Source organism: Podarcis tiliguerta (genome assembly GCF_965153285.1).
Source record: "Podarcis tiliguerta genome assembly, chromosome: 7".
Classification (NCBI taxonomy): Eukaryota; Metazoa; Chordata; class Lepidosauria; order Squamata; family Lacertidae; genus Podarcis; species Podarcis tiliguerta.
This window is the reverse complement of record NC_139540.1, coordinates 23,392,318-23,407,596: the sequence shown is the minus strand read 5'-3', so window position 1 is coordinate 23,407,596 and position 15,279 is coordinate 23,392,318. Positions and strand designations below refer to the sequence as shown.

The 15,279-nt window shown below is 39.1% G+C and overlaps 1 protein-coding gene across 9 annotated transcripts in view; it reads left to right on the top strand.

Annotated features, from left to right (window-relative positions):
• The window catches only part of VPS13B (vacuolar protein sorting 13 homolog B), a 382,518-nt gene that overhangs the window by 59,599 nt on the left and 307,640 nt on the right, over positions 1-15,279 (top strand). For all 9 annotated transcript variants that reach the window (XR_014513865.1, XR_014513866.1, XM_083450859.1 and 6 more), the window contains exons 4-7: positions 11,292-11,409; positions 11,620-11,787; positions 12,203-12,384; positions 15,067-15,241. Coding sequence is in view for 7 of the 9 variants with exons in the window: in XM_083450859.1 (XP_083306985.1) it covers positions 11,292-11,409; positions 11,620-11,787; positions 12,203-12,384; positions 15,067-15,241 (643 nt within the window). In the remaining 2 variants the exon portion in view is untranslated. The remainder of the gene's footprint in view (positions 1-11,291; positions 11,410-11,619; positions 11,788-12,202; positions 12,385-15,066; positions 15,242-15,279) is intronic.

Sequence of the window (15,279 nt, the reverse complement as noted above, 5' to 3'; positions counted from 1 at the left end):
GACCTGCCCTGGAACCTTAAGTCAGGTAATAAATAAAGAAATAATGCCGGTTAGGTGACTGTGGAATTTGAATCCCTGGCAGACCTGGTTTAGCCTGTGGGCCAGAACGTGTTGGTTTGCAAGCCCCCTCCACAGAGGCTGGCCCCTCTCATTACTTGGAGCTTGCTTACCGGTAACCTCCTCTGGCTGATATCCAGACAGACCAGGGAGATTTTGATAGGCGACATTTTCCCAAGCGTGGGTAAAATGCACAACCCCTCCCTCCTGCTTCCGCAGGGGAAAGAAAAGTAAGTCAGAAATCTATTTACATGATGTTTATTTCTGACATTACAGCACTAGAGAAAAACACGTCCTTTCAGTTCAGTTCTTCTAGCAGGTCTGACAAACTTCCTGAACATGCGCAGTCGGAAGGCTTCAAGTTACACTCTTCACAAAGACTTATCCAGCCTGTGAACGTCCTAGGAAATTCTTCTTTCCCACAGATAGGCACATCATGTGATGTCAACAATCTGGGTGTCTGCAGCGGTGATGTTTCCATATACTAACAGAACACCCCCCACCTCTGGTTTATTGGAAGGGAAACAAGCCTTGTTCCTGCATGCTTCCTTTTTGGCATGCCAAGATTCAGCATTGATATAGGCAGGCACGTCCTACAGGTAGATCGTGATCTACCGGTAGATCACTGGATGTCTGTGGTAGATCACTGGTAGATCACCTCCAGTTTTTAACTCTGTTTTTGACCTGAACCCCAAAAAAGGGGTAGATCACTGCTAGTTTTTAACTCTGTGAGTAGATCGCAGTCTCTTGGGAGTTGGCCACCCCTGATAGTGGTTTATTAACCATAGTTCTCCATGATACCCAAACCAGGAAACTTTGTTTTAACCGCTCCTCACAGAGCAAGATAACTGCCAGATAATACTGTAATAATAATAACTTTTACTTCTGTTATAGTCTAGCTGCTTCATGAATGTTGCACATACGCATGCATACACAGTCTTCTATTCTGGACTACACCTGTGATAGACTTAGACTTATTATCAGGACTTAATGCAGGAACTTGTCTCCATTGCTGGAAATTGACTTTAGAACACTGTAGGAAAGAAAAAACAAGTTTGTAGCTGGTTGTGTGCAGAATATTCTAATTTTATTACTGAGTAAAAGTAACTATTCACGTAAGACATTTTAAATTACTGGTTCCTTTGAGAGTGAACAATTTACGCTTCTTAATATGTTCTGCTTGCTTAGAAAACTGTGGTTTAACAAACCACCATATGTGGGCAAAAGCTAGGTGTGAAAGACAGCACATGAGAACAAGGCTTGTTCTGTATTCCGTGGTGAAATTTAAGAGCTATTTAAGTAGCACTTCAGTGCTAGCAAAAGATGTAAAACAACAGAGGTGTAACATACTAAGGGAATTTTCTCTTTGCAACTGAATTGGCTAAGAATTTTAAGAATCAATGTAGATAGATGCAAAAAAATGTTAGGGAACAGTGATTTTCCTTGAGATTAAGTGTATACGGCTTTGGAAAATGTTTCAGCAAACGTAATAGTATTTTCTATGCTGTTTAAACATTGTGGAATCTATTTTTCATGAGCCTAATAAACTTTAGTTTTATTTGCCACACAGAAATTATTGTAACCACTGCTTTGTCCTCAATAAATCAAAAACCAAAAACTCTGCATTCTTTTTGAGGCTGTGGTAACTAACAGAGACCCACATCATTGTGAATAACATGGTAATGGCCTAATTCAAACCAACTTTTGAGAAAGAAGCCAGTGTGTGCTAAGTGAGGTATTTGGAGACAGTAAATGAAGTGACTTAATGATTCACTGCTTTAGAAAATGAATCCTTTCCCACCAGTAGTGTCAGGATTCAATTAATATATTGCTAAAGTGGGCCTGTGGTGTTCATAGAAGCATGTGATTTATTCAGACTCAGATATGTTACTTTAACGTTTCTAGTTTCGACGCGTGGGTTCCATTCCTGATAAACACAGAAGATTAATTCTATGGGCAAGGAGAAACCCTTGAATCCCATGGCGTTTTGGCAGGTGGAGTGCAGCTCATCAAGGATTTTCGAAATGAAGAATTCCAGCCCAAACTGGATGACTCACTGAAGATCTGCAATGGGAACTCCTGTCTCTCTTACGCTGAGGGCTGATAATGAGCTGAAAAGCAGGATAGAGATGATAAAATTAAAATAAAATTGAAGCAATGCCATGTCTTAACAATTTTTTAGAAATCTAATGTAATTACTCTTTCTGTGGCTATTGGTGGTTCTACGTCTTAACTTTCTAGCAGTGTTAGCCTTATGCGTTCTCAGATTATTTTTCTGCCTTTACTGGTAACAATCTTTGCTGGTAATAGTGATCAGCAAGCATTGTACAAAATTTAACCTTTTTACAGAGAAGAATGAGAGGCTAAATCTGCTCTGCGCTATGGGGGCCTAGGAGATCTTGCAGCTCTGGAGTTCACAAGGCCTAGAGCAGGGGTCAGCAACCTTTTTCAACCATGGGTTGGTCCACTGTCCCTCAGACCATGTGGGGGGATGAAGGAATTCCTATGCCCCAGAAATAACCCAGAGATGCGTTTTAAATAAAAGGACACATACTCATGTAAAAACACGCTGTTTCCTGGACTGTCCGTGGGCTGGGTTGAGAAGGTGATTGGGCCACATCCAGCCCATGGGCCTTAGGTTGCCTACCCATGGCCTAAAGTCTAAAAGGAATTTAAAGAGAGAGAAAATATATGGAAAAAGAACAGTTACCAGAATCCAAATTTTGTAGAAATTTTACACTTTTCCGGCAAGGAGTCTGAACCCACACACACTAACCATAATTTGAGGCCATTCATTTTCATGGTAGTACAGATCTTCAGGCCAAAGCAATGTCCTTATATAGTCCCTGTGAATCCACTTGGGAATCATTAGGACCTGCTTGGTGATAAAAGGGGTTAAGGCTGCAGTCTAGATCTTCCTTATGCTCTCTGCTCACTTCAGCTGGCTTCCTGCTGGCTGATCATATCTTACTGAGATGTGGACACAGAAGCAGATAGCATATTCCAAAGGGATATTTGCAAATATATGGGAATTGCTCATGAAATAAGAATAGCGCATGAAATAACTTGCTCTCCAGGAAAGGATACTGTCAATGCTAACTGAAATAAGCAAGGTATATTACATCCTTTAGCTTTAAAGTTGAGACTTTCGATATTTTGGCAATTATTTGATGTGTAGGAGAATAATTCATTAATGTTTGTTCCTGCCTTTGATTTAGAGATCTGCCAATGGAACTATTTGATTTCTGGCAACTCGGCAATAGAGTTGAGCTTTACAGCGCTGCATATATAATTGACTGAAATGCTGCCACGGGATGCCTGTGGGAGTTCTTTTCATACTAGTTGGTTTGGCTGTCGCTCAGGGAGTTGCTTTCAAAACTGTTTCAAAACTATTTTGGTAAACTTAAGGATCATATGAATAATGAGTCACATTGTAAAACAGAGAGCCCTGAGCTCTTGCAGTCAGGGGATCACTTCAAAAGTGGACAGGAGAGCATTAAAGGATTCGAGATCACTTGTATTCTTGAATCCAATGTTTTGATTACCTTCATAAAACTAATTTTCCTAACTGAACAAAAGCTGCTTTAAGTGGTGAGCACTGGCTTGGCCTTCTAATTGTAAACTTGTTTATATTTCTCTGGTTTTTTGTGAGACGCTGAATGCCACAGTCCCTCTCACAAAGTAGTTGCGAAAGGTTATCATTTATATTTTTTTTTTAGGAGTTTGGTGACTGTATATTAAAACATAGGGTTGCAGTCCTTCTCACACATTGAATTCAATAGGACTTACTTCTGAATAGATGTGCAGGCTAGCACTAATAGCTACAAAAATTCCCAGATATTGCAATTCTTACATGTACACATTTTAGATCATCAGTTAATTTTATAACAATAGAATTTAGCATGTCTTTGCTACATGTTGCTGTTACAGTAGATCATAGAAAACTGTCAAGCAAAAATATTTTGCACCATACGTAATGCTACTATTATTGTTATTTTGTTTATAAATTGCTTCCCATGAAGTATTCTGAAGCAATTTACAATATAATAAAACACAAACACACACACTGTGTGCAAACCTTGGTTATAGCTCATGGATTGTTTGGAGTGAGACAAACCACGAGCCTGGTTTGGATAGTGTGTTAAGACAAATCATGACTTTGCTCATGGCAGCGAAGCAGCAACAGGACAGGAGGAAGAGCAAAACCGCTGCAGTCTCCCATCAGGGAGTCTGTATGTTTGCATGTTCACACCAAGACATAGGTTGACTTAGCATTCTGTGCCAATCAGCTCACTGTGTTCTATCATTTAAGGCTTTCCCCTCTCAAATTATATTTTTATAAACTAGAAGAAACAGGTTCCTAAATCTTTACTCCACACTTAATGTGCTGTTATATCCTGCAGTATCTTCACATAGTCTCCCTGCAGATGTAAGCACTATTAACTTAAAATTCTTTTGATCCAAATCATCCTCCAGAGTCATTTTTAAAGCACATTTTTACTACTCGCCGTTGCTAAATCTAGCAAAATATTTATTTTTGGGTAGAGAAACATGATCCAGCATATCCAGGAATAGTTTGGATTTATCAAGATTTGCAGAATTTGCTTTTTTTTGGGGGGGGGGGAGTTCTCCATACCTATACACTACTGATTAATTTTCCATAGCATTAAAGATATTCCTGACTATGACAACCTAGAAATATAGAGAGCCCAAAGCTGAGGTTCAATAACCCATAATTGTGTAAAGTGATATAGATTTTAAATGATTTTGGTATCCAATTAAGTTAGGAGTAGACCCATTGAAGTAAATAGACTTAAGACATATCACCCTTTGTTTGGGCTTTTGTCATCTTTTGATACTGCATGTTCTCATTTAAAATATCCTGGTAAATGTTCTAGGCTTATGTTATTTCTGTAGTAGCTGTTATAGCCATCCTAATTCCAAAGCCCATGATCTTAATTTCTCCATTTTGTTGCTCCAGTATCAATACCTCTAATTGGTCCCCCTTAAACCATACCAGTACTTATTATTTTAAACTCCATGAGCCATGACTTACCTGTTAAGACCCAAAATATTTTATTATTATTATTCAATGTGTTTGTTTCCACTCCAAATTATTTTAAAGCTCTCCTGAGGTACATTATGAAGACTTCCATAGACATTTCACCTTGCTTTTAATTAGGTGTGCTGTATTCCTTTCCAACATAGCTCGGGATCTGTGTAGTCTACATGCCTATCAAATTGCACTTGGTTTTCATACATCATTATCTCCTTCCGACTTGTGAGAATATTACTTCTTAAGGTCATGCCATTGAGTTTGTGGCCTTATCCTTCCATTTTTACATCAACTGTATTTGTCTGAGGAATTAAGTGACACCAAAGGATATGAGCCATGCATTTGCATGCTCAGCAGAATGTTTGCTTTTCTTTTGTTTCTTCCTTTAAACATGTGGCTCTGTTGTTGCCTTGTAGAACCTAGAAAGCAGGAAGCTATTTCTCCCCTTGATTTACATACAATGGGAAATCTAAATTAGATTCTTAATCTGGACCATGGAGAACTTTGTGGTACCCCTAAAAAGATGTATGTGGGAGGAGTCAGTCATGCGGCGGAATGTCAGTATATAACATGAATTAAAGCAATTTTAACATATATAATGACAGAATAATACTATAATAGTAAAATTTGACTCTACCTTTGCTATAGACTATTACCATGGTTTGCTTTAATTTGAAACATTATATTCTCTGTAAACACTCAATACTCCCCAAGCTGCTTCTATCTGGAATTATGTACGAAAACTGGAAGATGCATCCAAAATTTTACTTTCCCACACTTCCCTTTCCCCCTATGTTACTTGTAAATCTTTCTTACTCCATTCTGTTCACCCTGCTTTCCATATTTTTAGTAAACCTAGTTGAATACTGGAAAGCAACTCTTTGTTTTTTCCTTTTCCTAAAGTCTGAAGATCCCCCCCACACCCATTCTTCTTCTTGGTTCATCTGAAATAAGTACTTAATAAAAGAATTTTATTTATTTGCTGTAATTGTGGCAAAATAATCCAGATAATTCAGAAGCAGAGAGAGAGACATGTGAATGTTGCTTTTCATGTAGGCTGTAAAATCTTGCAACCTTGTGCATAACTTTTCGAATGAAATTATTTACACTTAATGGATGATTATGTATCTATTCAAATTATGTAGCATCCAAAAATAAATATTGTAACTTTTAACAATTTAGAGTGCAGTAATCAAGACTGGGTTGGATCCAGAGAAGAAGAAGCAAACTTATCTAATGCAACTGTGTTTTCCTGGCTCCTCCTCCCCAGTGAACCCCAGTGAACCCTCCCCAAACTCCTATTTTGCTTGACTGACACAATTCCAGAGGTATATCGGCAAACCAAAACATATTCAGAGAAAGGTTATAAGGATGGCTAAATATCTGACCATCAACTTATATCAGAAAAGTCTGAGGGAATTGGCTCAGGTTCTTATCTCAGTGCTTTGCCACACCTCAAAAAACTGAACAAGCACAGCACAGTAAGCTTTCAGCAGGTGGCTACAAATGTTGGCTAGGCTTGGTAAGCAAGTGTTGGCTTCTGCAGGTCAGCTTGTAACGTCCAGTCCCACCATAATAGCACAACATTACATGAATTTATTAACACAGATATTCATTGAATGAAGTGATGTAACTGTTAATATTTTTAAACAAAACTTTTTTATCTAAGATTATTTCCACCGCTTTTGATATGGTTTTCCCCTTTCCGATTGTACAACTATTTTTCCTTCTGCCCCCACCACCAAATAAGCCCTCCACATGTTTTACTCAAATTAAAATACTGAACAACATTTTTGTTCCTTTTTTTGATACAGTCACAAGTAACGTGGGGAAAGTGTAGCATGAATTAAGGTAGAATACAGAGGATTTCTCCCATTCACCCCTTTTTGAACTGAGCTCTACAGTGATTTGTTTTAAATAAAAATGTTTGCTGTTATGAATGTTAATAAATGGAAATATAGTGGATTCAAGCTACAATGCAATATAGCTTTTCTAAGTTGCATGGACAGAGAGTTTCACTGATACAATCAGGGAAAATCTGCATCTAGAAGTAAACTCTAGCCTTAGCCTGTGAACATTCATGCTATAAAAGTGTTTGTTTGGCAATTCTAAACACAACTGCTAAGAAGTAAGCTACACTGGAGAAATTAGAACTTACTTCCAAATAAACATGCACAGGACTCCTTTTTCAAATGCAGCTCATTCTAATGGTGAAGCATTGCCAGGATTACAGGATTGGACTTGCTTCCCTTTACTTTTTTAATAAACAAAACCTAGGTGCACTTATTGCACTAGTAAAAACTGCTTGTAACCAGTTTGAAACCAGAGTTTCAGATATTAAATGGGGTGTGCATCCCCTGGGTTTGTATTAAACATGGTTCATGCTGGTGCAAACCATGATGAACCATGGCTAAGGACAGTGGGAGGAAATTCCTGCAGGGGTGGATAGGGGTTGCAGAAGTGAATTCATGACCCTGGGACCAGCTTCTAAACTTTAATGACATTACATCTTTATTTCACTCGATGCTGATCTGTATTCATGGGACAGTGCTATTTGAAATTGGTGTGTTTAATGTGCCTCCTTGTGATTTATATTTTTTAGCATAGCATCAAAATGTTTAAGCCTTTTAAAGTACTGATGATTATTTTTCCAAATGTCTATGTTTTCATTAGTGTGCCTTAGCTTTTGGTGTTATTTTTGGCAGCAACTGAGCAGAAATAATCTTGTTTTCAGTTATTTGATTTGTATGTAATCCAGGACATTTTATTTAATGTTAAGCCACTTAAAAATGCTACTTGTCTCTGCTTACGACTTATGAAGGAAGTACCAAGGCCTGGCTCTATCAACTTGGGATTGAGGCCCTTTGGATCTTAGGCCAAATCGATCCACTGAGGATACAGCCCATTGGTTGCCCTTCCCTTATTGAAACCACTTTCTGTCTCAGGAAACATGGAGGAGGGGAATAATCATAGGTAAAGTTAAAGGGACCCCTGACCATTAGGTCCAGTTGTGACTGACTCTGGGGTTGCAGCGCTCATCTCGTTTTACTGGCTGAGGGAGCCGGCGTACAGCTTCCGGGTCATGTGGCCAGCGTGACTAAGCCGCTTCTGGCGAAGCAGAGCAGCGTACGGAAACGTCGATTACCTTCCCGTCGGAGCGGTACCTATTTATCTACTTGCACTTTGATGTGCTTTCGAACTGCTAGGTTGGCAGGAGCTGGGACCGAGCAACAGGAGCTCACCCCGTTGCAGGGATTCGAACCGCCGACCTTCTGATCGGCAAGTCCTAGGCTCTGTGGTTTAACCCTCAGCGCCACCCGTGTCATGTATGGACATAACACTAAGTTAGCTGGCATATTGTCATCAGATCAACTTGCAGACCCCGACTCTTATTCACTGACATCTGTCTCAGGAGAGCACTTTGGAGATGCAGAAACAAATAAATGTATAAAAATATACAGTGTTACCATATTTTTTATAAGACACCCCCATGTATAAGACAACCCCTGTTTTTTTAAACCCAAAATTAAGAAATTAAGTTGTTTAGCTTTTTTGGGGAGTGGGGGAGGTCACTTCTACTAATTGCTCACCTGCCTGCCTGCCACTGCCAGTCGCATACCTCGCTGCAGCTGCCAAATGTCTGCTTGCTCACCGCCACCAACAGCCCCCCGCTCATTTGCCACAGCCACCAATCGCCTCCCCGCCTTGCCACAGCTGCCAATCACCTGCCCAATTGCTGCAGCCACAGCCAGTCACCAGCAGGCCTTGCTGCAGCCACCAATCACCTGCCCAATCGCCGCTGCCAATCTCCTGCTTGCTGCTGCTGTTAATCACACGTTCCCCCCCTCTGCATTCATTATCCGAGTATAAGATGACACCCAATTTTTGCCTATTTTTTTTTAGCAAAATACGGTATATTGTGTGTTTATGTGTAAATATATACAAGCGTAATATATGAAAATAAATAGTGGGCAAAGTAGCATTATTCACCTCAGAAACCAGCTTTTCTCCTTCGTGAGCTGTCCCTCAAATACTGGAAGCACTGACATCCCCTTTATCTTTTCTATATTTCCAATAATAGTCATGCAGACAGAGAAACCTTCCAATTTACTTACTAGCCACCTTTCATCAGGTGGCAGTCCCAGAAGTGTCAACGCAAAAAGACTCTTAAATGTTTATAAAATTAAAGTTTGTCTTTTTTTAAAAAAAACCTGCTTCATCACGAATGCCATAGTTACAGGGGTAAACTCGGCAAAAGTAAATATGAGAGAGGTGGATTGTGAAACGATTATAGGGAAAAGTATTTAGAGTTCTTTCAGATTTAGGCACCTACAATCACAACTAAAGTTTTTTTGGAATAATTCCTACAGTTATTGAAACCTTTTCTTTTATGAAATCCTCTATTTGAATTCAAGCTAATAAAATGGGAAAATATCATTTACATTTCTTAAACTTTAAAATGTTTGTCATATGCTGTGACCTAGATTTATTAGACTGTAGTAGTTTTAGTGCATTTTGGCTGGGAAGTGTGTCATGACATCAGTGTAATCTATGCAGTATGTGATTTCAGTTGGTCCCAGTGTTAAATATTTTCATAATTATGCTGGTTTTGGCAGTTAACTTGGAACTTTTAATGAACATGTTTTATTTCTGGGCTTGTGAGCAGCCACATATGTTTCAAAAATTAATTGTGTGTTTTCAGAGTTAACATTGAGCAGAAATATGTATGACTGCAGATTGCTTTGACATAAAAGGTCTAAATAGCAAAATAGTTCTTATAAGGTCATGGCCACATGAGTTGTCTTGTAATAATTAGGGTTTACTTATTGTGTTAAAGATATCATTATCTGTTGTTCACTTTAAAAATAATATTTTGAGAGCTTCGCTTTGGGGTGATTCCCCCCCCCCCCATGTTGATAAGAACAAGCATAACTTGGTCTGCATGTCACATGAGCCAACATATCAAACAGGTGGGAAAGTAGACCTGGCTAGTGGGTCCCCTTTTGCCAGGTGGCAAGCTGTGCTATAGAAGAAAAGCCAAGCCAAGCAAGGCTTGAAGTTACCGCCTGCTTTCTACAGGGATCAGCTGTGCGACTGAGTTCTTCATGGGACTCTTGGTTGCACGGCTGACCCAGGGGGCTTGGAATCGCTGCCTCTTAGCTGATAGTTGGTGACTTCAAGCCCTCTTTGGGCAGAGGTCAGCAGTCTTGTTCTCAATGCCAGTCAGCCGATCAGCCGTGACAGCAAGTCTTCTTTGCCAGTGAACCATCAGGAATATGGCTTGAGGCTTTTGATTTTCTGTTGACAGCCACATCTGTGCTTGCCCCACATATGACATCCAGTTTGGGGCAGATGTGCATGGTTTGTGGGAAGACTGTCTCACATATTAAATTGGGATCCGTGCTGCGCCTTATTAGGTCTGTGGGTCAGAGTGCTACTACAGCATTCCGTAGAAGCCAGTACTTTTGATTTCTTTCTCTCCCAAATAAACCACAGAAGGAGGCCAAGGACAAACCTTAGCTGCCTCTCATGGATTGCTTTGAGAGAAACAAAGCGCAAATGCTTTTTTGCACAGAACGCTAAGCTAGTTCTGCGGTTAGTTTTCTCCTGGTTTGGCAAAAGTAGGTGTGGCGTGGCTACACTTTGAGCAGCAGGCACTTGTGTGCTGCTCTTCCATGGTAAACTATAACACATTTTAGGCTATGGCTTCTTATGATGCGCAAAGAGGGCCAGAATTTGATAACCTTAAGATACTCCTTTTGAATCCCACATTATTCAAATATTAATTAAATAGAGATAAACATAAATGCAGGGCTAATATTTAATTCAAATATTAATTAAATAGAGATAAACATAAATGCAGAGTTTTTTAACTCAGTTCTGGCACCTCTCAGGTGGGCACCATTGACATTCTAAGAGAACGAGGGAGTCATTCATGGTGAGTTCTGAGCTCCTCTTTTTCTAGAAAAATAGCACTGCATAAATGACTTTTTCGCATCAACAAATACAAAGAATTGAAAGAGATGTCAAAATACCAAGCTTCTTTGTTTATTACACTAAATAATTTTATATTAAAAAGAGGTATTCTTTATTTTCTTTTTAAAAAATTAAATTATTATTTTTTACTATTTTTTTTGGCCGTTGTGGATTCAGTATGAACATTTGTTAACTTTTATAGGATGATCATGAGAGCTGTGGTTCAAGTTCAACAAATCGTAGTACCACGGAAAGTGCAAAAGCAGCAGTGAAACCAAGAAGAATTCAACAGGCTACTCCTGACCCAGATTTACCACCAGGTACTTTGTGATAAAAAATAATATAGTTATTTTTAGGACTCTGTTCTTTTGGCGGTTGTTAGTTTGCTTGAAGCGCAGGAAACCTGATGTTTTGTTTTATTTAAACACTTGATAGCTCTTCAACCGGCAATTTTATTTTTTTCTGTATTTGGTAACTTGTTAGTAAGGTTCCCAAACAAAGGGTTTAATAAAACCATGATTTCTTTTTAGGCTATGTACAGAGTTTGATCTGGCGGGTTATAAACAATGTCAACATTGTCATCAATAATCTCATACTCAAATACGTGGAGGATGACATCGTTCTGTCAGTCAATATCACTTCAGCAGAATGTTACACCGTGGATGAATTTTGGGATCGAGCATTCATGGACATATCTGGTAAGCAGACTATTGAGTTTTTAAATGACATTGTACATTTTTTTAAAAGATAATGTTCTAAAATAATTTTGCAGAAATAGTGATCAGAGAGACAAATATTGATCTATTTTAGAGGTGAGCTTTGTTCTCTGAGTTTCCCCATTGAGTTCTTACAACACGATGCATTGTACAGCTTCAGGCTTTTCAGATTCTGCACAGACTTGAAGCAGATACCAAGTAGGAAGCATTTGAAACTTCCTCACTCCTGCAGTCTCTCCAGTGTTTTGAATAAAACTTTGGATATGTTAAACTTGTGAAGGATCCTTTAAAAATGTTTCTATGTATTAAGTAGTGCGAAATAAATATGAGTGTTTGCATAGTATTTACTTTGCTTTATCTGCTAAGAACTGAGCAACATTTTTCTTTCTTTTGAAAGCAACTGATTTGGTCCTAAGGAAGGTGATAAATTTTTCTGACTGCACGGTTTGCCTAGACAAAAGGAACGCTAGCGGCAAGATTGAATTTTATCAAGATCCCCTGCTTTACAAGTGTTCGTTCAGAACTCGTCTACATTTCACTTATGATAATCTTAATTCTAAGATGCCATCCACTATTAAAGTAAGTACTTTTCTAGATCTTTTAAATTGGATGTATGAATTGTTTTTCACCATGTACTCCTAAGAAAAATGAAAATCGACCACCTAAAACAGATTAATTTCTGCTCTACCTTTGGGGACCACTAATTTCTGAGCCTCCAGATGTGAACATTGGGTGACTATAGCCATACCAGGACTTTGTGTCCCAGGAATAGTAGTTTGGCTGTTAGCGGGTTACTTCAACCATTCCATACATTTTTTGAGATACAACTTCTAGCCTCAGTATGGCTAATTCATCTTAATTTAGCTACTTCTTCATAGTGTCAGCTTAAGGATACTTAATTCTGGTACTTGTATGGATAATAAAAAGGCTGACTGGGGTAATAGATAAGTGAGAATTCAAAAATATTATGATGTAATTCAAGGTACTTAATAGTCTTTAATGAGATTGTGTATTCTAATCTACTTCAAGAGAGGATGCACATACTGTATGTGGGAACAGTGGTGCCAGAGCAATCTGAAAGCCTGTAACAGCATGTACTGTGGGTGTTTTGTGAATTTTTGAAATTAGATTGAGAAAGCGAAGTATTGTCTGTTCTGAACATGTTTCCAGATGTGTCCATGAGTACTGTAGTTTATCTGTCCCTGTGTGCAGCTAATTATCCTGATACTATTGATGCCAGATGCCGCATAGGAGTTGTTTTGCACATACATTTATCCAGTAGCATGTGGCTGTAGGGTCTTAATTCAGACTAACAATTCATTATTAGGTACTTAAAGCTATTCAGTTTAGTTTCAGTTTGTTTAACTGTAACAAACTTTCTCCTGTTTCTAAGCCAAGGATTGGAAGCAGATATCCAGAGCTTTCAGGATCTATATGGCTCTTTCTAATCAATACACTTATCAATCTGGCATTCTCTGTGGCATTTATCCGAGCTTAATGTTCTCTTAGATCAGGCATAGGCAAACTCTGGCCCTCCAGATGTTTGGGACTGCAATTCCCATCATCCCTGACCACTGGTCCTATTAGCTAGGGGATGATGGGACTTGTAGTCCCAAACATCTGGAGGGCCAGAGTTTGCCTATGCCTGTTTTAGATCTTCACAGTTTGCACTGCATGCTTTAGTTTCTAAATACAGTGGTACCTCGGGTTAAGAACTTAATTCGTTCTGGAGGTCCGTTCTTAACCTGAAACTGTTCTTAACCTGAAGCACCACTTTGGCTAATGGGGCCTCCCGCTGCCACCGCGCCGCTGCTGCACAATTTCTGTTCTCATCCTGAAGCAAAGTTCTTAACCCGAGGTACTATTTCTGGGTTAGCGGAGTCTGTAACCTGAAGCGTCTGTAACCCGAGGTACCACTGTACTAAAACGGCAATAGGGAACCTTGTGCAGTCCAAGGGCTGCATTGCCTCAAGAGCAACTTTCTGGGGCTTCATCTTGGCAGGCAAGAACCATTATCACAGCTCAGTGACACATTCCAGCCTGGCAAAAACACTCAAGGAGGGAATTAAGCTGGCCTAGGGAGCAGTGTTGACTGGTGAGAGTATCAAGGACCAGGCACTCAGCCTCCAGCCTGAGTTCCCCACACCTGTCCTAAAGTCTATGACAAGCACTGTAGACAAAATTACTTGTCAGATTCTGGAATTGATATTTTCTCAACTTGTCTACAACTTTGCTATGCATACTGTAACACTAGATGGAAAGAGATGACAGCTAAAGTCATTTTGAGATATTTGTGCTCAGCAGCTTCTGAAACATAAACAGGTTCTTGTCTTCTATTAATCATAATAAACTCTGACATGCTAAATGCACTTCACTGCAGTACTATGTGGCTATTGTAGGTAAGCAGAATAGTAAATCTTGGCCTTCTCTCTCTCTGAATCTTAAAGTTTGCCAAATTTTTGTTTTTGATCGAGGAATGAAGTTCAGTTGTGGGCTTGATCATTAACTTTCATGCCAGGTTTTAGCAGAGGGGATATTTTAATGGCAGAATCACAAACTTCTGACAGCATATAATGGAAATTTTGACACAGTCTTCACTAATGTCAGTTGGTGCTGTGGTTCTAATAAGGAATTCTGTGTTTTCTATTCCTTCATTACTTATATAGATGGTTTTAATGAATTCTGAGTTACCATAAAAAGCATGCCAGGGAACATAGATTAGTGTGAGCATAATTATCATTACATTTATAAATAACTTGCCTGGTTATCTCTGTTGGTGGCCACAGTTCCTCATCAGGGTACCCTGGAATATCTGTCATTAAAAATGAAATTAACCCAATGTTTAACATACTTCATAATTACAATCTTCATTTGCCTTAGATGTATGTTAACATTTACTTTTAAAATCTGAATTTTGTCTCTTGTTGCTTATGTGGAGCCTGGTCCTATATGCATGTTTAAGTCTGACTGTGTTCAACAGAATTTATCCCTTATTATGCACAGGTCGCCATCTAAGACTGCAGGAGAAAGGCACTACTGCTTATGCAAGGCAGTTCAGCTGAATTCTTATAATTTCCCTGTCCTACTGAAACTCTGGTAGCCCACTTATGCTGTTCCAGAGGATCCATTGTTGCACAATTGGAGTTCCATTCGTTCTTCCTTTCACGTATTGTAGGGGATTGGGCCAGATGACCCTAGCGCCCCCCCTCCCAGCTCTACATTTCTTCAGATCCAACTCAATGCTTTTCTCTGTACTTGCAGATCCACACTTTAGTAGAAACCCTGAAGCTCTCCATTACTGATCAACAACTTCCTATGTTTATTCGAATAATGCAACTTGGAATTTCACTCTACTATGGAGAAATAGGCAACTTTAAAGATGGAGAAAATGAAGACTTGGTTTGTCACACTAAGGATGTTTTGGGGAACATCTCAGGTAAGACAGACTGAATTTGTTCACAATCCTCCAAAAGC